General features: G+C 50.7%; 3 protein-coding genes across 3 annotated transcripts in view; 1 reads left to right on the forward strand and 2 right to left on the reverse strand.

Annotated features, from left to right (window-relative positions):
• LOC104318720 (potassium channel subfamily K member 16) overlaps positions 1-24,214 on the reverse strand; it is a 110,193-nt gene that overhangs the window by 59,658 nt on the left and 26,321 nt on the right. The gene's annotated exons all lie outside the window — the stretch shown is intronic.
• LOC138685312 (inositol 1,4,5-trisphosphate receptor-interacting protein-like 1) lies at positions 8,469-9,577 on the reverse strand. Its single transcript, XM_069782967.1, has one exon. The coding sequence runs from the start codon at positions 9,452-9,454 to the stop codon at positions 8,561-8,563; it is 894 nt and encodes a 297-aa protein (XP_069639068.1). The 5' UTR covers positions 9,455-9,577; the 3' UTR covers positions 8,469-8,560.
• On the forward strand, positions 10,404-12,148 carry LOC138685380 (inositol 1,4,5-trisphosphate receptor-interacting protein-like 1). The gene has a single exon (XM_069783173.1). It carries the CDS (start codon positions 10,446-10,448, stop codon positions 11,985-11,987), a length of 1,542 nt encoding a protein of 513 aa, XP_069639274.1. The 5' UTR covers positions 10,404-10,445; the 3' UTR covers positions 11,988-12,148.

Genomic DNA, 24,214 nt, shown 5'->3' on the forward strand with positions numbered 1-24,214 from the left:
GCAGTGGCTTTGTTGTTACAGGACGGCTACCGAAAGCAGAGGATCATACCGGTCGAAGTAAATAATGCTGTCATTCCAATCGTCTGGGCTGGGGAAGTTCCTGGTAAATCCAAAAGAGCAGAGCCTGTGAGAATTGATTTAAAGCCAGGATCGAGTCCGGTAAGAATTAAACAATACCCCCTAAAACTGGAAAGCCGGAAAGAGTTAGTACCGATAACACAAAAGTTTCTAAAGTACAAATTGTTAATAGAATGTGAATCCAAATATAACACCCCAACCTTGCCTGTTAAAAAGGCTAATGGAAAAGATTACAGGTTAGTTCAAGACCTCAGAGCGATAAATCAAATAGTACAAGATATTCACCCGGTAGTAGCAAATCCTTATACTTTGTTAACAACCCTAACGGAGAAACAAGAACGGTTCACAGTGTTAGGCTTGAAAGGTGCCTTTTTCTGTATTGCCTTGGATCCCAATAGTCAAGAGCTTTTTGCTTTTGAATGGGAAAATCCTGAGACTGGGAGAAAAACACAATATACATGGACAGTCTTGCCTCAAGGCTTTAAGAACAGCCCTGCCATTTTTGGAAGTCAATTGGCACGAGAATTAGAGATTTGGAAGAAAGAAAATAATCAAGGAATCTTGTTGCAATATGTGGATGACCTGTTAATTGCAGCTGAGACAGAAGATTGTTTACCCTGCTGTGTTTTTAACAACTGATCAAGTTGAAGGAGAACTGGAACATGACTGCCTGCAGACAATTGAAGAAGTCTACTCCAGCCAACCGGGTCTCCGAGGTGTGCCACTGGAAGAAGCAGATTGGAAACTATATACCGACGGAAGCAGTTTCATCCGTGAAGGAGAACGTTTATCAGGATATGCGGTAACCACTGCTGAGAAGGTAATTGAATCACGAGCTTTGCCTTCAAATGTATCTGCCCAAAAGGCTGAATTGATAGCTCTTACTCGAGCACTGGAACTAAGTCAAGGAAAGCGAATCGACATTTGGACAGACTCAAAGTATGCTTTTGGGGTAGTACATGCACATGGAGCAATATGGAAAGAAAGAGGACTGTTATCTGCACAAGGAACCACCACTCAGCATGCAGAACAAATACTGAAATTGTTAGAAGCCATTCAAAAGCCAACAGCAGTCACGATAACGCACTGTAAAGCACATCAGCCAGGTAGGACTGTCCTTGAAACAGGTAACCGATTGGCTGATAGAGCTGCTAAAGAGGCTGCAGAAAAAGGCATCCTAGGACTAGTTCCAGAGGAAAGTGTAAGTTTACCGAAAGATGCTCCAAATTATAATGAAAAAGGTGAAGAATTAATTATTAAATTGCAGGCTAATAAAAATGAAACAGGATGGGCTGTAACACCACCAGGTCAAATAATAGTCCTACCCACAATAATGAGAGAAGTTGCCCGGGCTGAAAATAACAAAGTACATTAGGGAACAGAAAACCTTGTTAAACATTTACAAACGTGTATTTTGAATAGAGATATGACAAAAGTTATTTGAATAATTACAATTGGGTGTGAAATTTGTATACGCAATAATCCCCAAACCAATAATAAAGTCACTTTGGGAATTACGAAACAAGGAAATTCTCCAGGAAAATGTTGGCAAATTGATTTTACAGAATTGCTTCAAAAAGAGGGATGTTGCTGTATCCTAGTTCTAGTTGATACCGTTACTGGGTAGCCTGAAGCTTTCCCTCGTCGCACCAACGAAACAAGAGAAGTATTTATCATCGTTGTTATAATCCGCATCACTTCTAGCTGTCTTAAACGAGCTGTGACACAATCTATGTTCAAGTGAGACTACTAAAAGAGTTAGTAGCCTGAAACAGAAAGGGGGGAATTGATAGCATATTTCCATACGTTCTGTATGGTGTATCTAAATATTCTGATGGTTTTAATATTTTGTACCAGCCGTGGAAACTGGTTTGCTGCTAGGTGACTGTAAAAGTGAGATTTGGTAAATAATTATTAGAAATCTTATACTAACACTATGACTGAAACAATAGACAAAAGTATAGCCAAGCAATTAACTAGCAGAGGTGGTGTGTACAGAAGGGTTAAAAGATGGAATTTTGGTCCGTGGATGAACACTGAGTAAGAAGTAGATAACTAAAAAACGCAGTCAGCACAGGGAGCAGATAGTTTATTGTCTATTGTTTGAAATGCTGACCATGGGGATAAGAAAGTAGAGCAATGTTAGGGGAGGTAGTACATGCAATAACGGAGGAATACAAGGCACCACACATAATTTTGCTTACCTTGCAAAAGTCCTGCTGTTGGTTAGAGCATCGTGACTGATGGATTATGGTAATTTGCCGTGTGCCCATGAACCAACAGAAGGGATGGCTATGGCACGTGCAGCGCGCCTGGCCAGCGGGCGCATGTGCCGTAGGCTCCCTATGTTGCAATCGAGGCGTGTTTCGGCACTCATTGGCCGTGAGCGTCGACAGCCGTTCCTCCACAAATGTATAAAATACTGGGGTTTTCCAAAGAGCAGTGGGCCGGTGTATGGCAAGGTCACCGTTGCCTCCGTGGGGACGCCCACGTAAAGCTGGCACCTACCGACTGCTGGGCTGAGCTTGCGGCGCAAGACGACACAAGAATGTACAGAATGTACAGATGGTTCTTCTTCTTCTTCACAGTCCTTGGGTCGGTATGTTAATAGGTTTGGGGTTTTTTTGCATTGTAAGATACCCTTAGCGTAACACATGTGTGTAGTTAATAAAATGCTTGCTTCTTCCGCTATAGTCAGTGTGTGTGCGTGTGTGTGTGTTTACCTTCTCGGGAATCCTCGAAGCCACCCTAAAGCAGGTGGTTACTGCTAAGTTTTGCAGTTCTTTGCTCTTATGACTAGATGTTCCTGTCCGCTAGATGAGAACAATGTTGAAACTGGCCACGTGTGATTGAAACTGCCTTAAGCTTCAAGATCAAAGAACAAGGACAAGAATAAAGACTTCAAGGGCAGCCAACGAGAGCTTCAAATGGGTCGGTGGTCGCAAAAGCAGCCCTTCGACTCAAATGGATCCTTCATTGCGCATGATCGAATGTAGGCAGTACTATGATAATCAGTTACAGTCATTTTTATGTATATGTATACTCATCTGATTAATGTGCAATTAGTTATTCTACAGAACCTGTTTGTGCTAAAGCTGTGGTATGCACGCTAGGTGGAACTATCCCCCGTGCATCCAGCGCTGCAACAAAGAACGCCTGCTTTCTAAAACTCCAAAACGAGTCTTGGAGAGTTTCTTCGACCGGCTTTTCGGTATCAGTGTGTCTGGTAAGGCAGTTGTTAATGAATAATTTTTGTTCCTAAGCTAGGACAGACCCATGACGCAATTATGGGACCTGGGAAAGAGAAGCAATGCAGACTTCTTGCACCCGCATTATTTACCCAGTGCATTGCAGGGACACCCACGTAGCGTGATCCGGTGGTAATGGAGGGCAGGGAGCATTTCCTGCCCGTGACACGACGTGTTGGGACAGGGTTTTCTTATGCCGAGTCCTGCTCTTGCTCCTTCCCGCTCCCATCATACCCACAGTTCAGCCTTTTTCTTTTTCTGCGTATGGTGTTAGCTATCTTGCTGCATCCCTATGCGTTCTGTGTCCTTAGGCAGATTATAGCCTGAAGTTAATTCCAGCTTAATGGAAAATGTTGTCAGTTGCCATGGAAATGCCTTACCATGTGATTGTGGTTGTACTTCCTGTTGTGCTTAGGGCTAAAACTGGTAGATGACCCTCATTTTTACACTTTCTTACATCTCTCCTAGAAATATCTGTTACTCGTAACTGTGGTCAGAACATTCAGTCTTCTAACACGGGTCATTTTTTTTTTATGCTGTGATCTTATGCCAGATTATTAAACACTTATGCTAAAGCTTTCTTCAGCAGAGATCCTCAGACTTCCCGGTTTCGTATTTAAGATCTGCAAGCCCAATTCCTGCGGACAGCTGTCACGGAAATGGGTGGGTTTCCATGAGTGAAGAAGATGCCGAAGCTGGTCACTTGCCTTTGCTAGCTGGCTGATACTGAGATAAGAGCTCTAGTATGCAGGAGGTAAGGGCTGCTGTGCCAGGCAGCCCAGCATGGAAAACTGCCCAAGTGCTGGGTGACTCCTGGCCGCAGGGCTGGCAACTGTAAACAGCACCTGCTTTTGCTCAGTGATATATCTGCCATCACTAACAGCTCATTTGGAGACCTGTGCTGGCTCTTTCTTTTGTTCATCATATACATTAGGGCTTCAAGTAATGCGGTTTTGTACAAGCTTATCTATGCTGTTGTCATCGTCAATGAAAAGACTCCCCCACCATCAACAGTGTCCCCTCCAACAATCTTTGGACAATGCTTTCATTGCTGGTAGCTCCACCTGAAGGCCTCCAGAACAATGGAAACACCTGCACTATAAGGTCTTTCACCCGCACAACAAGGTCACCAAGGCCGTTTGATCCTCACGCTCACAGAGTAACATAGAGAATTTGGGTTGGAAGAGACCTCTGGAGGTCTTTAGTCTCACCCCCTAATTAAAGCAGGGCTAACACCAAAGTTAGGACATGTCCCTCAGGGTCTTGTCCAGCTGAACTTCTAATGTTGCCAAAGAAGGAGATTCCCCACCCTCTCTGGCTGCTTCTTCCAGGGCTTATCTGCTCTCATGGCATGCTTCCCTCGGTGCAATGTGTGACACATTCTTTCATTGTGCACCTCTCAGAAAAGACAGGCTTTGGGTAGTGGAAGACAGCAATTAGACCTCCCTCAGCCTTCCTGCTTGGGGAGATGTGGTGCTGGACATTCGTGGTGTGGTGCAGTGTATGGGTGTCATCCTGCTACCTGTTGACAGAGCTGCAGCACCAGCCTGTTGCCGAGCCAGGGCATCCACCTCTTGAAACGAACGGTCCCCAGAGCAGCTTCTCCACACAGACAGGACAGTATAGCCTGTGGCATCCTCTCTAGACATCGTGCTGTCCTCAACCACCCCTGCACCTAGGCACACCTCTTGGGATGCTTACTCGGGGCCAGTGGCGTGGCCCGCAGGCTCATGTGCAACTGCGACCTGGCTATTACTCAATGAACAGCGCCAGGCGCGGATGAATCTATGTCCTGTCTGAAGCACTTCTTTTATTGCGAGCTTTTCTTACAGTTGTGAGCTTGCAACATGAGCATCCCTCGTGCCTACAGACTCTTTTAAGGTCCTTTAAAGGTCCTCACAGTTGCACAGAAAACCGGACAACAACCTTCCTTCTTATGCAGCCTGCTCCTGACAGCCCTCCTCCCTTGGCATCTTGGGACTCCCAGGAACTAGCCCTGGACTGTACTAATTCCCTTCTTCAGAGGAATTGTGTCTCTGTAGCATGAGAGCCAAGGGACTCAGGGAAAGGTGACAACTGGCAGCAAGCTTCCAGTGCTGCCAGGCAGGTCCTACAGCATGCTCTTGGGCAAGAGACAGCTGCTGGCTGGGGCACTGCTGGGACCCCAGGGCTGTACAGTGGATGTTCAGTTGTGCCTGAACACAACTGGGATGGGGATCCTGCAGCATCTGGCTATCTGTGCCACTTATCCTCTGGGAGTCAGAAAACAAACTGCTCAAGAACAGTTTTTAATAATGCAGGTGTGGCCAGAGTTGTCAGTGGCTCGGGATTTTTACAGAATACAGAAAAGAGAAAGTTCGACCCAGGATACCCCTCTCCAAGAAGAGCCTTCATAAGGGTGAGCAACTCTGAGGAAGTGACAGGAAGTTGCCAAAGAGCCTGGAAAACCTGCAGCCGCTTGGAATGGAAACCAGTTAACATGATGAAAACGCTTTAGCCTAGGTCACTGGCAAACCTGACTTTGTGGTAACAATCCGTTGGGATGCAGAGGGCTAAGCAGATTGCATTGTCTTCCTGGCCCCAGTCAGTGCTGGTAATTCTTCTTTGTCCCCCACATCCTGAGCCTTGTCCTTGATCAAAAGAACTTTGCGAGATGAACCTGCTTTCATTGGTTCAAAAGCTCAGAGGTACACAAGAGGGAAAAAAAGGAGCAAGAAACAAGCAACGTGTTCAAGAGGAGAGATCAGCAAACTGTCTTTAACTCTAGCTCAGAGCTTGCTCTTTGAAGCTGGGGGGATGCAAAGCACTAAACTGGAATACCATGGTCTTACGCAAATAACATGTTTCTCTTCTTGCCTTCATATACCAAAGCCATAATGTACTTTACCTCTTTGAACCAGCAAAGATGCAACGTAAACACAGTCTTATGGCTATTTTTCAGTGAAACAAACTTTTTTGGGGGAAAGGTCAGGTCACAGAGGCAAAACCACCGGTGCAAAAGATGCAGCGATAGCATCTCATCTCAGCATTAACTTCACTTTCCAAAGATCCATCATTAGGCAAAGAAGGTTCTGGTAGCTTTGCGCATCACGGAAGAACCGGCCATGTCCTGCACAGTCTAACTGAAAACGGGGAGAAGCCTGAGCTTCTCTAGCGCTTCGACATAGTTAGACAGCTCTTTCGATGCGACAATTATTGAAAAGCTTGCAAATCTTCGCCCATACACCATCATTGAATTTCCACTGGAGGTGTACCAAATACAGCTATGAGTGCACATCTTCTGCCACACGGTGGCCATCAGCCACTACTTCTTATAGCGCCAGGGTCTACAGCCAAACAGCCCTTCCGCCCCCCTTGCTTGACTTGCGACACATTGCAATTGCCCGCTCCTGGGATCTAAAAAAGTGACCGGCATTTACGGGCAACGATACCCTCGAGAGCAGATTCCCAGGGGACCTTGCTAACTAGCTCCTTGAGCAGCCTAAAGTCTGCTCTCCCAGAATCCAGGGGACTAGCTCTGCGGACAGGGTTTCCCATATCGCCAACGATTTTAAACTCGACCATTTTCTGATCACTATGGCCAAGACAGCCACCAATCATCACTTCACCCACAAGACCCTCTCTATGTACGAACAACAGGCCTAGGAGGGCACCCTTCCTAGTCGGCTCCCGTAGTACCCGTATCAAAGAGTTGTCTTCAACGTGGGCTTCAGGAATTTCCCGGGCCTGTTCATGTCTGCTCTGTGACAGCCCCAGTTCGCAGCTGGGCAGCTGGAGCCGCCCATAAGGACGACACAGGGCGACTGATCCAGAGATTTCCCGTGATTCCTCATGGATTCATACGTTGGCGTCCTCATCCTGGCTGGGTGATCCACAGCAGACTCCTGCAAGGACGTCCGCTTTATTAGCTTTTCCCCTAATCTTTACGCAGAGGCTCTCAACCATGTCGTCCCCAGCTGCAAGCGCTGTACAGTCCGACCCCTCCTTTACATACAGCGCTGCCCCTCCGCCTCGCCTGCCCTGCCTCTCTCTCCTGAAGAGCCTGGAAGGGTCCGTCACTGCACTCCAGTCACAGGACTCTTCCCAGCAAGTGTCCCCTAGGCCAGCGATGTCGTTGCTCTGGGACCGAGCCGAGGCCTCTAGCTCCTCCTGTCTCTTCCTCGCACCGCGCGCTTGAGCCCACAAACGTTTCAAACGCGCTCCTGTGTCCTCGGCACATCGCGGAGCAGAGCGAAAGCTCTGCGCACCGTTCCTCCAACATTGTCGCGCCATCCCTAGCTTATCACTAGCAGGACTGATTTTACCCCTTCCCCCCTCCAAACCTAGTTTAAAGCTCTTTCAGTCAGCCCCGCTCGCTCGTGAGCAAAAATACTTTTCCCCCCTTGAGAATGGGGGAATCTTGTCAGGCCCCAGCAGGCCTGGTGTCGCGTAGACCATCCCATGGTTGAAAAACTCCAAATTCTGGCAGTGACGCTAGCCTCGGAGCCAGGTGCCGATACGCTGCGTCCGCCTGTGTGTTTCGATGTCATTCCCTCCAGCTGGGAGGACAGAGGAGAATACTACCTGTGCTCCTGACCCCTCTACCAATCTGCCCGAGGCCCTCAAGTCTCTTTTGCTCGCCCTTGGACTTCTCATCTCGACTTCCTTGGTACCCACACGAAAAAGCAAAAGCGGCTAACAGTGAGGGCCGTACAAGGCTCACGAGTTTCCCGGGAACGCCTTCAACCCGAGCCGCAGGGAGGCAGGCGGCTTCCCAAAAAGGCAGGTCTGGTCGGCAGACCGGGGCAGGAGTGAATGAATTCTTTACGTTGCTTTGCCTGGGCGTGTAGCTCGTGCTCTACCTACTGAACTGTCCTCTCTCAACCCGCAAGCTTTCCCACTTTTACCCTTCAGATTCTCTCCACCGTGCCACTGCGGGCAAGGCACTGAGGAGCTGCGTGATGATGCCAAGCTGCCTGCTGGCATTAACCCGCAGCACCTGGGAAGCCAAAGCCCAGTGAATCACTGAGACCAGAGCCCACTGCACCAGCTCTTCTGCAAGATGCTCCCCGACGCCGTGGCAGCTGAGCTGTCAGCACCCTATGCCCGCATTCCCCGACCCAGAGACGCACGGACACTCACGGACACGGCCTTTGTCCAAACAAGAGATTTATTGACACCTTTGCGCACGGTGGATCTCCCAGAGGGAATGGACTCTCCGGCCACGTCCTGCTGCTGGTAACGCTGGTCTCTGCCTACTCGACGCTCAGCAAGGTGTCCAAGCCATCTTGCTGCACCACAAATGTCATCACAATCAGCAGGGGACTATTGGAAGCGTTCGTCAGCCGGAGCTTGCAGGAGCGCCTGGAGGGCAGCACGGTTAAGCGGTGGTGTCTCGACTGAGGCAAAAGCTTCCAGGATGCTTTTACCAAGAACTGGAACCAGCGGGTGGTTTTCTCCATGTCTAGGTAGGGGCCGGTGCAGAGGGTGCCTAGGAGGCTGGGACTCTGATTTTTCCTCAGCTTCTCCTCGGGGTGGTGCAGGAAGCACAGCATGTCCTCCACCAGCTGCTCCCTCGTGCAGGTGCACTCCAGCTCCACGCGGAGCCTGGAGTTCCTCGCTGGACTCTCCCCCCTGTTGCCCAACTCCAGGTGGAAGGAGTGCCCACGGGGCGGGTTCAGGGGCACGAGCAGGTTGTAGGCAGCATCATCCTTACAGAGACTCCAACCTTCTAAGGCGCTTCTCAAAACGACAGCTGGCTTCAGTCGCGGCATAAAACTATTCCTGGAAAGCATTTGGCACATATGGAGAAGTTCATCCACCATCTTATCCACCATCATGAACGATTCTGGCAGGTCCAGGAGGCGCTTGAGCGAAATTCTGCCCACATCCACTGCAACACAGGAATTTACTTCTTCCTCCTCCTTAGCCGCCTCCTTGCTACTGCTGGCTGGCTGACGGCTCCTTTTCCTGAGCCACCAGCAGAGCCCGAAGAGCAGGAGCAGGACTCGAGCAACAGCCGGGAACTGCCACTGCTCCAAGGCAGCAAAGAGCAGGGCTCCCCAGGCAAAGCCGCTCTGCTCCAGCTCCTGCAGAGCATTCCGGATGATGCTTTGCACAACCAGGCCGAAGAATTGTCTGGCAGCCATGGCCTGCAGGAGGAGGGAGAGAAGGGGTTCAGTGGGGCTGGGAGGGAGGGAGCTGGCGTCGGGGGGAGCAGGGCCGGGAGCCGCAGGGAGCTGGGGGCAGGTAGGAGAGGGGGCGAGGCAGCTGGGAGGCAGCAAGGCCTGCGCCCAGCCCCGGTGGAGGCCGAGAACCCACCCCCCCGGGGGCCCGCGTTTCTGCCCCGGCCCTCGTCCAGCCCAGCCTCCCCCCGCCTGCGCACTCACCGCTCGCCCAGGCTGTACTGGGGCAGCGCTGCCGGCTGGTGCCTTTTATACCCCCCCCCATTGTGACTCGGCCCCTCTGATGTCACAGGTGCCGGAGCGCATCACAGGCACGCCCGCCGGCCAGCCCCGGCCTTCGGCCTCACCCCGGCTCAGCGACTCCCGGCTGCCCTGGAGGACTGGTGAAGGCTGGGCTCGAGTTCGTTTTCTTCACGGGAGCTTGCGTGCTGCTTCATTTCGGATCGCTTGCCGTCTGCCTGCCGACGGCAATCTCACAATCAATCACGGAACGTCCTGAGTTGGAAGGGACCCCCGAGGGTCATCGAGTCCAACCCCTGACTCCGCACTGGGCAACCTCAAATATGTATCCTAGGATGAGAGTATGTGCAAACGCCGGCGGGCGTGCCTGTGATGCGCTCTGGCCCCTATGACATCAGAGGGGCCGAGTCACAATGGGGGGGGGGTATAAAAGGCACCAGCCGGCAGCGCTGCCCCAGTACAGCCTGGGCGAGCGGTGAGTACGCAGGCGGGGGGAGGCTGGGCTGGACGAGGGCCAGGGCAGAAACGCGGGCCCCCGGGGGGGTGGGTTCTCAGCCTCCACCGGGGCTGGGCGCAGGCCTTGCTGCCTCCCAGCTGCCTCGCCCCCTCTCCTACCTGCCCCCAGCTCCCTGCGGCTCCCGGCCCTGCTCCCCCCGACGCCAGCTCCCTCCCTCCCAGCCCCACTGAACCCCTTCTCTCCCTCCTCCTGCAGGCCATGGCTGTGATACAATTCTTCACAATTCTTCTGGTTGTGCAAAGCATCCTCTGGAATGCTCATGTGGTCCACGATGAGCTGGATGAGGCCACACGCGAGCGCATGCGGCTGCGTGGGTGGTATCTCAGCCGGAAGATGACTCGGATGCTGCAGGAGCTGGAGCAGGGGACGCAGGAGCTGGAGCAGAGGACCCAGGAGCAGAGCGGCTTTGCCTGGGGAGCCCTGCTCTTTGCTGCCTTGCAGCAGTGGCAGTTCTGGGCCGTTGCTGGAGTCCTGCTCCTGCTCTTCGGGCTCTGCTGGTGGCTCAGGAAAAGGAGCCATGAGGTGGACAGCAGCAGTGACGAGGAGAGCTCTAGCAGTGGCAGGGAGCAGGTGGAAGAGGAGGCAGAAGAAGGCGACAGTGACAGTGAGAATGATCTGGGAAGGTATTTTGAGGAGCACATACAGTGGCCGGTTCAGAACCTAGCCAGGGACTATCAGGTGGTGAAGAACATCGTTGACAGCTTCATCCTTGTCTTCAGAGAAATCTTGTTAAATAGTTTCTTCCCAGTGCTGCAACCCGCCATCGGGGTGGGCAGTGCCTTCGAAGGTTGGAGTCCCCGCGAGGAAGACATCATCTACCGCCTGCTCGTGCCCCTGAAGCCCCCCCATGGGCACGCCTTCCACCTGGAGTTGGGCAACAGGGGGGAGACGCCAGCGAGGAACTTCTGCGTCCGCGTGGAGCTGGAGTGCACCTGCACGAGGGAGCAGCTGGCAGGAGAGATGCTGTGCTTCCTGCACCAGCCCGAGGAGGAGCTTAGGAGGGATCAGGGTCCCAGCCTCCTACACACCCTCTGCACTGGCTCCTACCTAGATGTGCAGAAAACTGCCCGCTGGTTCTATCAGCTGGTGCAAGCATCCTGGGTGGTTTTGCCTCAGTCATCCACATGGCGTCTAACCATGCTGCCCTCTAGTCGCTCCTGCAAATTCCAGGTGACAGAACGCAACAACAAAACCCACATTATTGAGATGATGTTTGGGGTGCAGCAAGGCAATTCGGACATCTTCGTGAGCAGCCAGAATACGGAGGCCATCTTCACCCCAAGCACGACGTGGCCAGAGAGCTACGCTGTGGCAGAGGCGAAGTTCTTCAGGCATATGGCCAGGCAGGTCCCGCATGACAGCTTCCACCTCAGATGCCTGCAGGCCTGCGCCCGCATCCTGGTGGGCATAGGCTTTTCCACCTATACCCTGAAGACAGTTGTGATGCACCTCCTGACCACCATACCCCTGTCAGGCTGGCGCAGGAGGCATTTTGTGCGGCGGATGGAGGATATCATGCAATACCTGCACCGCTGCCTGGAGGAGAAACGCCTCGACCACTTCTTCTTCGGCAACGAGAGGGTGCCTGAGGAGATAGTCTTGCCCCCAGCCTTCCAAACGGCCGAACCACTCAACCTCTTCCAGCACCTGGTACAGGATCCGGCCGCCCACGACGAGGCAATGCGTGAGTATAGGGATCTGCGAGAACGGCTCACAAGACTGCTGTTCTACGGACACTGAAAGAGATCTTCACACACAGAGCTGTGTTTGCGGGACTCACAGCTGATGGCAGACTACCACCTCATACCAGACTACCACCTCATACCGCAGGGAAAAAGAGGGAAGAATGCGGGACACAGAAAGTAAAGGGAAAACCCTGTAAAGCAGCCCTCTGTCAAGACTGTCAGTGTTCTCCTCTAGGCAGTCTCCCCAGCGCGGCAGATAGTGGTGACTACAGCGGCTACAAAGCCGATGTTCATCGTCCTTTCCCCTCACAGTCGCGGCCATGGTGGCGATTTCACATGGGCCCAGAAATTCTTCCTGGCAGCTCCAGCTGTGCGGGGACTAAGCGAAAGGCAGCGCTGATGTGCCTCTGTGTGCCTCAGACTGCAGTCTGGACAGAGAAAGCGCCCATGCTAGACGCTTCCTGAGGAGCTGGTGCTGCGGAACTGAGCACGCTGGACACAGAGAACACGCTCCTCAATTGGCAGTGGCAATCGCTGCCCCAGCTTTCCTACACAGCAAAAGCACACGCTGCGGAGTGGGACCCGATGCAGCCGACGGGGCCATTGCAAGGAGCCTTGCGACAGAGATGCCTGTTACCACGCGGGCAGCGACCGCCCTCCCTCTCTGAGAGAGTCCATTCCCTCCGGGAGATCCACCGTGCGCAAAGGTGTCAATAAATCTCTTGTTTGGACAAAGGCCGTGTCCGTGAGTGTCCGTGCGTCTCTGGGTCGGGGAATGCGGGCATAGGGTGCTGACAGCTCAGCTGCCACGGGTCGGGGAGCATCTTGCAGAAGAGCTGGTGCAGTGGGCTCTGGTCTCAGTGATTCACTGGGCTTTGGCTTCCCAGGTGCTGCGGGTTAATGCCAGCAGGCAGCTTGGCATCATCACGCAGCTCCTCAGTGCCTTGCCCGCAGTGGCACGGTGGAGAGAATCTGAAGGGTAAAAGTGGGAAAGCTTGCGGGTTGAGAGAGGACAGTTCAGTAGGTAGAGCACGAGCTACACGCCCAGGCAAAGCAACGTAAAGAATTCATTCACTCCTGCCCCGGTCTGCCGACCAGACCTGCCTTTTTGGGAAGCCGCCTGCCTCCCTGCGGCTCGGGTTGAAGGCGTTCCCGGGAAACTCGTGAGCCTTGTACGGCCCTCACTGTTAGCCGCTTTTGCTTTTTCGTGTGGGTACCAAGGAAGTCGTGATGAGAATTCCAAGGGCGAGCAAAAGAGACTTGAGGGCCTCGGGCAGATTGGTAGAGGGGTCAGGAGCACAGGTAGTATTCTCCTCTGTCCTCCCAGCTGGAGGGAATGACATCGAAACACACAGGCGGACGCAGCGTATCGGCACCTGGCTCCGAGGCTAGCGTCACTGCCAGAATTTGGAGTTTTTCAACCATGGGATGGTCTACGCGACACCAGGCCTGCTGGGGCCTGACAAGATTCCCCCATTCTCAAGGGGGGAAAAGTATTTTTGCTCACGAGCGAGCGGGGCTGACTGAAAGAGCTTTAAACTAGGTTTGGAGGGGGGAAGGGGTAAAATCAGTCCTGCTAGTGATAAGCTAGGGATGGCGCGACAATGTTGGAGGAACGGTGCGCAGAGCTTTCGCTCTGCTCCACGATGTGCCGAGGACACAGGAGCGCGTTTGAAACGTTTGTGGGCTCAAGCGCGCGGTGCGAGGAAGAGACAGGAGGAGCTAGAGGCCTCGGCTCGGTCCCAGAGCAACGACATCGCTGGCCTAGGGGACACTTGCTGGGAAGAGTCCTGTGACTGGAGTGCAGTGACGGACCCTTCCAGGCTCTTCAGGAGAGAGAGGCAGGGCAGGCGAGGCGGAGGGGCAGCGCTGTATGTAAAGGAGGGGTCGGACTGTACAGCGCTTGCAGCTGGGGACGACATGGTTGAGAGCCTCTGCGTAAAGATTAGGGGAAAAGCTAATAAAGCGGACGTCCTTGCAGGAGTCTGCTGTGGATCACCCAGCCAGGATGAGGACGCCAACGTATGAATCCATGAGGAATCACGGGAAATCTCTGGATCAGTCGCCCTGTGTCGTCCTTATGGGCGGCTCCAGCTGCCCAGCTGCGAACTGGGGCTGTCACAGAGCAGACATGAACAGGCCCGGGAAATTCCTGAAGCCCACGTTGAAGACAACTCTTTGATACGGGTACTACGGGAGCCGACTAGGAAGGGTGCCCTCCTAGGCCTGTTGTTCGTACATAGAGAGGGTCTTGTGGGTGAAGTGATGATTGGTGGCTGTCTTGGCCATAGTGATCAGAAAATGGTCGAGTTTAAAATCGTTGGCGATATGGGAAACCCTGTCCGCAGAGCTACTCCCCTGGATTCTGGGAGAGCAGACTTTAGGCTGCTCAAGGAGCTAGTTAGCAAGGTCCCCTGGGAATCTGCTCTCGAGGGTATCGTTGCCCGTAAATGCCGGTCACTTTTTAAGAGCCGTTTCTTAAGGGCACAGGAGCGGGCAATTGCAATGCGTCGCAAGTCAAGCAAGAGGGGCAGAAGGGTGGCTTGGCTGACCAGGGGTCTCCTTTGGGAACTTAGGCGGCCGACGGGAAGGTATGGGCTCTGGAAAGGGATCTGGGGCGTCTTGGTTGGTGGTAAGCGCGGTAGGAGTCAACAACGTGCCCTGGCGGCCCAACAGGCCAGCCATCTCCTGGGGCGCGTTAGGCACAGTAGAGGTAGCCGGGGGAAAGAAGGGATTGACCCACCACGCTCAGGAGGGGTGCGGCCTCACCTCACGTACCGTGTGCAGCTTTGGGCTCCACAATGTAAGCAGGACGTAAAGATATTAGAACGTGTCCAAAGGAGGGCAGCGAAGACAGTGAAAGGACTAGCGGGCATGTCCTGATGAGGTGCAGCTGGGGACGCTGGGTTTGTTCAGCCTAGAGGAGAGGAGACCGAGGGCTGGCCTCATGGCTGCCTACAACTTCCTCAGGACGGGGAGCGGAGAGGGAGGTGCCGATCTCTTCTCCCTGGGGTCCGGTGATAGGACACGAAGGAATGGCTTAAAGCTGCGTCAAGGGAAGTTCCGACTGGATAGCAGGAAAAAGTTCTTCAGCGAGAGGGTGGTCAAGCAGTGGAACAAGCCCCTCCCCGGAAAGGGTCACGGCCCCAAGCCTGTTGGTATTCAAGAAGCAAGTGGACAATGCTCTCAGAGATATGAGAGAGAGTTGCGGTGAAGGGAGTTACATCTAGCTGGCGGCCGGTCACAAGTGGTGTTCTCCAGGGCTCAGTATTGGGGTGAGTTCTGTTCAATATCTTTACCAATGATCCGCATGAGGGGATCGAGCGCACGCTCAGTCAGTTTGCAGATGACACTGAGCTGGGCGGGAGTGTTGATCTGCTTGAGGGTAGAAAGGCTCGACAGAGGGATCTGGACAGGCTGGATCGATGGGCTGAGGCCAACTGTATGGGATTCAACAAGGCCAAGTGCCGGGTCCTGCGCTTGGGTTTTAACAGCCCCACACAATGCTATAGGCTTGGGGAAGAGTGGCTGGAAAGCTGCCTGGCGGAAAAGGACCTGGGGGTGTCAGCTGACGGCCGGCAGCGTGCCCAGGTGGCCAAGAAGGCCAGGAGCATCCTGGCTTGTATCAGAAATAGCGTGGCCAGCAGGATTAGGGAAGCGATCATCCCGCCCTGGCCTCGGCACTGGTGAGACCTCACCTCGACTAGCATGTTCAGTTTTGGGCCCCTCGCTACAGGAAAGTCATTGAGGTGCTGGAGCGCGTCCAAAGAAGAGCAGCGAAGCCGGGGAAGGGTGTAGAGAACAGGCCTTTTGAGGAGCGGCTGAGGGAGCTGGGGTTGTTTAGCCTGGAGAACAGGAGGCTGAGGGGGGGAGGGAGACCTTATCGCTCTCTACCACTACCAGAAAGGAGGTTGTGGGTGTCGGTCGCTTTTCTCAGGCAGGAAGCGATAGGAGGAGAGGAGTTGCTGGGGCGTGTTCAGAGAAGGGCAACCAAGTTGGTGAGGGGCCTGGAGCATAAGTCTTATGAGGAGCGGCTGAGGGAGCTGGGGCTGTTTAGTCTAGAGAAGAGGAGGCTGAGGGGAGACCTTATAGCTCTCTACGAGTACCTGAAGGGGGGTTGCAGTGAGGTGGGTGCTGGTCTCTCCAGGGGGCTGGAGATAGGACGAGAGGAAATGGCCTCACGTCGCGGCAAGGGAGATTGAGGGTGTGGCAACTATTAAAGTACCCTTTTCTATTGTGGATTTAAATAATTGGAAAGTAGCACCTGGGAGCTATCAAGAAAACGCTGATCAAACAGCCCACGCTTTTGAAACAATGATTCAGACTCAGGATCCTGATTGGAAAGATGCTAGGAAATATACTAATATGGATCCTGAGTCTGAAGAAGGAAGAGCTCAATTGGCTCCTTTATTTATAGGTCAATCCTCTGATGATATCAGAAGGAAATTACAAGAATTACAAGGAGCAGATTCTCGAGATTGGGGAAAATTATTAGAAGTTGCTTGGGTGGCATACAGAAATAGAGATGAATTACAGAGTAAAATGAATGCAAGGTTAGTAGCTGCTCTGGAAGTAGGAGCTGGCGTGGGACAAAGGAGAGGAACTGGACTGGGGTCACCAGTGGGATTAAACCAGCCCCTGGGACCGAATCAGCGTGCATACTGTAAACAAGAAGGTCACTGGAAAGGGGAATGGCCCCTGAGACCTACAAGGTCACAAGTGACCCCAATTTCGACCGCACAATCTCAGCAAGTTCCCCCTTTCTTAGGGAAGTTGAGTGAAAGTATCTGACAGGGACCGGAGGGGAGTCTCCCAGCAGAACCTCTGGTTACAGCTAACCTGGGAGAACATAAAATTGAATTTTTAGTTGACACTGGAGCCACCTTTTCGGTTTTAAACACCTTAGAGGGGGAGTTAAGTTCTGAAGGAATTAGTGTTGTTGGTGCGACAGGTGAACGAGAGGCTAGACCCTTCTCTAAGCCTTTGACAATGAAATTAGGAAAGCAATGGGTCACTCATCGGTTTCTGTATTTGCCAAATTCTCCTAAACCCCTGTTAGGGAGAGACCTACTTGAGAAACTGGAAGCAGAAATTAAATTTAAAAATGGTGAGATTAAGATTTAAATTTAAAAATGGTGAGATTAAAATTTTAATTCCAGAAACTAAACATATCGAAGCAGTGGCTTTGTTGTTACAGGACGGCTACCGAAAGCAGAGGATCATACCGGTCGAAGTAAATAATGCTGTCATTCCAATCGTCTGGGCTGGGGAAGTTCCTGGTAAATCCAAAAGAGCAGAGCCTGTGAGAATTGATTTAAAGCCAGGATCGAGTCCGGTAAGAATTAAACAATACCCCCTAAAACTGGAAAGCCGGAAAGAGTTAGTACCGATAACACAAAAGTTTCTAAAGTACAAATTGTTAATAGAATGTGAATCCAAATATAACACCCCAACCTTGCCTGTTAAAAAGGCTAATGGAAAAGATTACAGGTTAGTTCAAGACCTCAGAGCGATAAATCAAATAGTACAAGATATTCACCCGGTAGTAGCAAATCCTTATACTTTGTTAACAACCCTAACGGAGAAACAAGAACGGTTCACAGTGTTAGGCTTGAAAGGTGCCTTTTTCTGTATTGCCTTGGATCCCAATAGTCAAGAGCTTTTTGCTTTTGAATGGGAAAATCCTGAGACTGGGAGAAAAACACAATATACATGGACAGTCTTGCCTCAAGGCTTTAAGAACAGCCCTGCCATTTTTGGAAGTCAATTGGCACGAGAATTAGAGATTTGGAAGAAAGAAAATAATCAAGGAATCTTGTTGCAATATGTGGATGACCTGTTAATTGCAGCTGAGACAGAAGATTGTTTACCCTGCTGTGTTTTTAACAACTGATCAAGTTGAAGGAGAACTGGAACATGACTGCCTGCAGACAATTGAAGAAGTCTACTCCAGCCAACCGGGTCTCCGAGGTGTGCCACTGGAAGAAGCAGATTGGAAACTATATACCGACGGAAGCAGTTTCATCCGTGAAGGAGAACGTTTATCAGGATATGCGGTAACCACTGCTGAGAAGGTAATTGAATCACGAGCTTTGCCTTCAAATGTATCTGCCCAAAAGGCTGAATTGATAGCTCTTACTCGAGCACTGGAACTAAGTCAAGGAAAGCGAATCGACATTTGGACAGACTCAAAGTATGCTTTTGGGGTAGTACATGCACATGGAGCAATATGGAAAGAAAGAGGACTGTTATCTGCACAAGGAACCACCACTCAGCATGCAGAACAAATACTGAAATTGTTAGAAGCCATTCAAAAGCCAACAGCAGTCACGATAACGCACTGTAAAGCACATCAGCCAGGTAGGACTGTCCTTGAAACAGGTAACCGATTGGCTGATAGAGCTGCTAAAGAGGCTGCAGAAAAAGGCATCCTAGGACTAGTTCCAGAGGAAAGTGTAAGTTTACCGAAAGATGCTCCAAATTATAATGAAAAAGGTGAAGAATTAATTATTAAATTGCAGGCTAATAAAAATGAAACAGGATGGGCTGTAACACCACCAGGTCAAATAATAGTCCTACCCACAATAATGAGAGAAGTTGCCCGGGCTGAAAATAACAAAGTACATTAGGGAACAGAAAACCTTGTTAAACATTTACAAACGTGTATTTTGAATAGAGATATGACAAAAGTTATTTGAATAATTACAATTGGGTGTGAAATTTGTATACGCAATAATCCCCAAACCAATAATAAAGTCACTTTGGGAATTACGAAACAAGGAAATTCTCCAGGAAAATGTTGGCAAATTGATTTTACAGAATTGCTTCAAAAAGAGGGATGTTGCTGTATCCTAGTTCTAGTTGATACCGTTACTGGGTAGCCTGAAGCTTTCCCTCGTCGCACCAACGAAACAAGAGAAGTATTTATCATCGTTGTTATAATCCGCATCACTTCTAGCTGTCTTAAACGAGCTGTGACACAATCTATGTTCAAGTGAGACTACTAAAAGAGTTAGTAGCCTGAAACAGAAAGGGGGGAATTGATAGCATATTTCCATACGTTCTGTATGGTGTATCTAAATATTCTGATGGTTTTAATATTTTGTACCAGCCGTGGAAACTGGTTTGCTGCTAGGTGACTGTAAAAGTGAGATTTGGTAAATAATTATTAGAAATCTTATACTAACACTATGACTGAAACAATAGACAAAAGTATAGCCAAGCAATTAACTAGCAGAGGTGGTGTGTACAGAAGGGTTAAAAGATGGAATTTTGGTCCGTGGATGAACACTGAGTAAGAAGTAGATAACTAAAAAACGCAGTCAGCACAGGGAGCAGATAGTTTATTGTCTATTGTTTGAAATGCTGACCATGGGGATAAGAAAGTAGAGCAATGTTAGGGGAGGTAGTACATGCAATAACGGAGGAATACAAGGCACCACACATAATTTTGCTTACCTTGCAAAAGTCCTGCTGTTGGTTAGAGCATCGTGACTGATGGATTATGGTAATTTGCCGTGTGCCCATGAACCAACAGAAGGGATGGCTATGGCACGTGCAGCGCGCCTGGCCAGCGGGCGCATGTGCCGTAGGCTCCCTATGTTGCAATCGAGGCGTGTTTCGGCACTCATTGGCCGTGAGCGTCGACAGCCGTTCCTCCACAAATGTATAAAATACTGGGGTTTTCCAAAGAGCAGTGGGCCGGTGTATGGCAAGGTCACCGTTGCCTCCGTGGGGACGCCCACGTAAAGCTGGCACCTACCGACTGCTGGGCTGAGCTTGCGGCGCAAGACGACACAAGAATGTACAGAATGTACAGATGGTTCTTCTTCTTCTTCACAGTCCTTGGGTCGGTATGTTAATAGGTTTGGGGTTTTTTTGCATTGTAAGATACCCTTAGCGTAACACATGTGTGTAGTTAATAAAATGCTTGCTTCTTCCGCTATAGTCAGTGTGTGTGCGTGTGTGTGTGTTTACCTTCTCGGGAATCCTCGAAGCCACCCTAAAGCAGGTGGTTACTGCTAAGTTTTGCAGTTCTTTGCTCTTATGACTAGATGTTCCTGTCCGCTAGATGAGAACAATGTTGAAACTGGCCACGTGTGATTGAAACTGCCTTAAGCTTCAAGATCAAAGAACAAGGACAAGAATAAAGACTTCAAGGGCAGCCAACGAGAGCTTCAAATGGGTCGGTGGTCGCAAAAGCAGCCCTTCGACTCAAATGGATCCTTCATTGCGCATGATCGAATGTAGGCAGTACTATGATAATCAGTTACAGTCATTTTTATGTATATGTATACTCATCTGATTAATGTGCAATTAGTTATTCTACAGAACCTGTTTGTGCTAAAGCTGTGGTATGCACGCTAGGTGGAACTATCCCCCGTGCATCCAGCGCTGCAACAAAGAACGCCTGCTTTCTAAAACTCCAAAACGAGTCTTGGAGAGTTTCTTCGACCGGCTTTTCGGTATCAGTGTGTCTGGTAAGGCAGTTGTTAATGAATAATTTTTGTTCCTAAGCTAGGACAGACCCATGACGCAATTATGGGACCTGGGAAAGAGAAGCAATGCAGACTTCTTGCACCCGCATTATTTACCCAGTGCATTGCAGGGACACCCACGTAGCGTGATCCGGTGGTAATGGAGGGCAGGGAGCATTTCCTGCCCGTGACACGACGTGTTGGGACAGGGTTTTCTTATGCCGAGTCCTGCTCTTGCTCCTTCCCGCTCCCATCATACCCACAGTTCAGCCTTTTTCTTTTTCTGCGTATGGTGTTAGCTATCTTGCTGCATCCCTATGCGTTCTGTGTCCTTAGGCAGATTATAGCCTGAAGTTAATTCCAGCTTAATGGAAAATGTTGTCAGTTGCCATGGAAATGCCTTACCATGTGATTGTGGTTGTACTTCCTGTTGTGCTTAGGGCTAAAACTGGTAGATGACCCTCATTTTTACACTTTCTTACATCTCTCCTAGAAATATCTGTTACTCGTAACTGTGGTCAGAACATTCAGTCTTCTAACACGGGTCATTTTTTTTTTATGCTGTGATCTTATGCCAGATTATTAAACACTTATGCTAAAGCTTTCTTCAGCAGAGATCCTCAGACTTCCCGGTTTCGTATTTAAGATCTGCAAGCCCAATTCCTGCGGACAGCTGTCACGGAAATGGGTGGGTTTCCATGAGTGAAGAAGATGCCGAAGCTGGTCACTTGCCTTTGCTAGCTGGCTGATACTGAGATAAGAGCTCTAGTATGCAGGAGGTAAGGGCTGCTGTGCCAGGCAGCCCAGCATGGAAAACTGCCCAAGTGCTGGGTGACTCCTGGCCGCAGGGCTGGCAACTGTAAACAGCACCTGCTTTTGCTCAGTGATATATCTGCCATCACTAACAGCTCATTTGGAGACCTGTGCTGGCTCTTTCTTTTGTTCATCATATACATTAGGGCTTCAAGTAATGCGGTTTTGTACAAGCTTATCTATGCTGTTGTCATCGTCAATGAAAAGACTCCCCCACCATCAACAGTGTCCCCTCCAACAATCTTTGGACAATGCTTTCATTGCTGGTAGCTCCACCTGAAGGCCTCCAGAACAATGGAAACACCTGCACTATAAGGTCTTTCACCCGCACAACAAGGTCACCAAGGCCGTTTGATCCTCACGCTCACAGAGTAACATAGAGAATTTGGGTTGGAAGAGACCTCTGGAGGTCTTTAGTCTCACCCCCTAATTAAAGCAGGGCTAACACCAAAGTTAGGACATGTCCCTCAGGGTCTTGTCCAGCTGAACTTCTAATGTTGCCAAAGAAGGAGATTCCCCACCCTCTCTGGCTGCTTCTTCCAGGGCTTATCTGCTCTCATGGCATGCTTCCCTCGGTGCAATGTGTGACACATTCTTTCATTGTGCACCTCTCAGAAAAGACAGGCTTTGGGTAGTGGAAGACAGCAATTAGACCTCCCTCAGCCTTCCTGCTTGGGGAGATGTGGTGCTGGACATTCGTGGTGTGGTGCAGTGTATGGGTGTCATCCTGCTACCTGTTGACAGAGCTGCAGCACCAGCCTGTTGCCGAGCCAGGGCATCCACCTCTTGAAACGAACGGTCCCCAGAGCAGCTTCTCCACACAGACAGGACAGTATAGCCTGTGGCATCCTCTCTAGACATCGTGCTGTCCTCAACCACCCCTGCACCTAGGCACACCTCTTGGGATGCTTACTCGGGGCCAGTGGCGTGGCCCGCAGGCTCATGTGCAACTGCGACCTGGCTATTACTCAATGAACAGCGCCAGGCGCGGATGAATCTATGTCCTGTCTGAAGCACTTCTTTTATTGCGAGCTTTTCTTACAGTTGTGAGCTTGCAACATGAGCATCCCTCGTGCCTACAGACTCTTTTAAGGTCCTTTAAAGGTCCTCACAGTTGCACAGAAAACCGGACAACAACCTTCCTTCTTATGCAGCCTGCTCCTGACAGCCCTCCTCCCTTGGCATCTTGGGACTCCCAGGAACTAGCCCTGGACTGTACTAATTCCCTTCTTCAGAGGAATTGTGTCTCTGTAGCATGAGAGCCAAGGGACTCAGGGAAAGGTGACAACTGGCAGCAAGCTTCCAGTGCTGCCAGGCAGGTCCTACAGCATGCTCTTGGGCAAGAGACAGCTGCTGGCTGGGGCACTGCTGGGACCCCGGGGCTGTACAGTGGATGTTCAGTTGTGCCTGAACACAACTGGGATGGGGATCCTGCAGCATCTGGCTATCTGTGCCACTTATCCTCTGGGAGTCAGAAAACAAACTGCTCAAGAACAGTTTTTAATAATGCAGGTGTGGCCAGAGTTGTCAGTGGCTCGGGATTTTTACAGAATACAGAAAAGAGAAAGTTCGACCCAGGATACCCCTCTCCAAGAAGAGCCTTCATAAGGGTGAGCAACTCTGAGGAAGTGACAGGAAGTTGCCAAAGAGCCTGGAAAACCTGGAGCCGCTTGGAATGGGAACCAGTTAACATGATGAAAACGCTTTAGCCTAGGTCACTGGCAAACCTGACTTTGTGGTAACAATCCGTTGGGATGCAGAGGGCTAAGCAGATTGCATTGTCTTCCTGGCCCCAGTCAGTGCTGGTAATTCTTCTTTGTCCCCCACATCCTGAGCCTTGTCCTTGATCAAAAGAACTTTGCGAGATGAACCTGCTTTCATTGGTTCAAAAGCTCAGAGGTACACAAGAGGGAAAAAAAGGAGCAAGAAACAAGCAACGTGTTCAAGAGGAGAGATCAGCAAACTGTCTTTAACTCTAGCTCAGAGCTTGCTCTTTGAAGCTGGGGGGATGCAAAGCACTAAACTGGAATACCATGGTCTTACGCAAATAACATGTTTCTCTTCTTGCCTTCATATACCAAAGCCATAATGTACTTTACCTCTTTGAACCAGCAAAGATGCAACGTAAACACAGTCTTATGGCTATTTTTCAGTGAAACAAACTTTTTTGGGGGAAAGGTCAGGTCACAGAGGCAAAACCACCGGTGCAAAAGATGCAGCGATAGCATCTCATCTCAGCGTTAACTTCACTTTCCAAAGATCCATCATTAGGCAAAGAAGGTTCTGGTAGCTTTGCGCATCACGGAAGAACCGGCCATGTCCTGCACAGTCTAACTGAAAACGGGGAGAAGCCTGAGCTTCTCTAGCGCTTCGACATAGTTAGGCAGCTCTTTCGATGCGACAATTATTGAAAAGCTTGCAAATCTTCGCCCATACACCATCATTGAATTTCCACTGGAGGTGTACCAAATACAGCTATGAGTGCACATCTTCTGCCACACGGTGGCCATCAGCCACTACTTCTTATAGCGCCAGGGTCTACAGCCAAACAGCCCTTCCGCCCCCCTTGCTTGACTTGCGACACATTGCAATTGCCCGCTCCTGGGATCTAAAAAAGTGACCGGCATTTACGGGCAACGATACCCTCGAGAGCAGATTCCCAGGGGACCTTGCTAACTAGCTCCTTGAGCAGCCTAAAGTCTGCTCTCCCAGAATCCAGGGGAGTAGCTCTGCGGACAGGGTTTCCCATATCGCCAACGATTTTAAACTCGACCATTTTCTGATCACTATGGCCAAGACAGCCACCAATCATCACTTCACCCACAAGACCCTCTCTATGTACGAACAACAGGCCTAGGAGGGCACCCTTCCTAGTCGGCTCCCGTAGTACCCGTATCAAAGAGTTGTCTTCAACGTGGGCTTCAGGAATTTCCCGGGCCTGTTCATGTCTGCTCTGTGACAGCCCCAGTTCGCAGCTGGGCAGCTGGAGCCG

This window comes from Haliaeetus albicilla, chromosome 5, assembly GCF_947461875.1.
Source record: "Haliaeetus albicilla chromosome 5, bHalAlb1.1, whole genome shotgun sequence".
NCBI lineage: Eukaryota > Metazoa > Chordata > Aves > Accipitriformes > Accipitridae > Haliaeetus > Haliaeetus albicilla.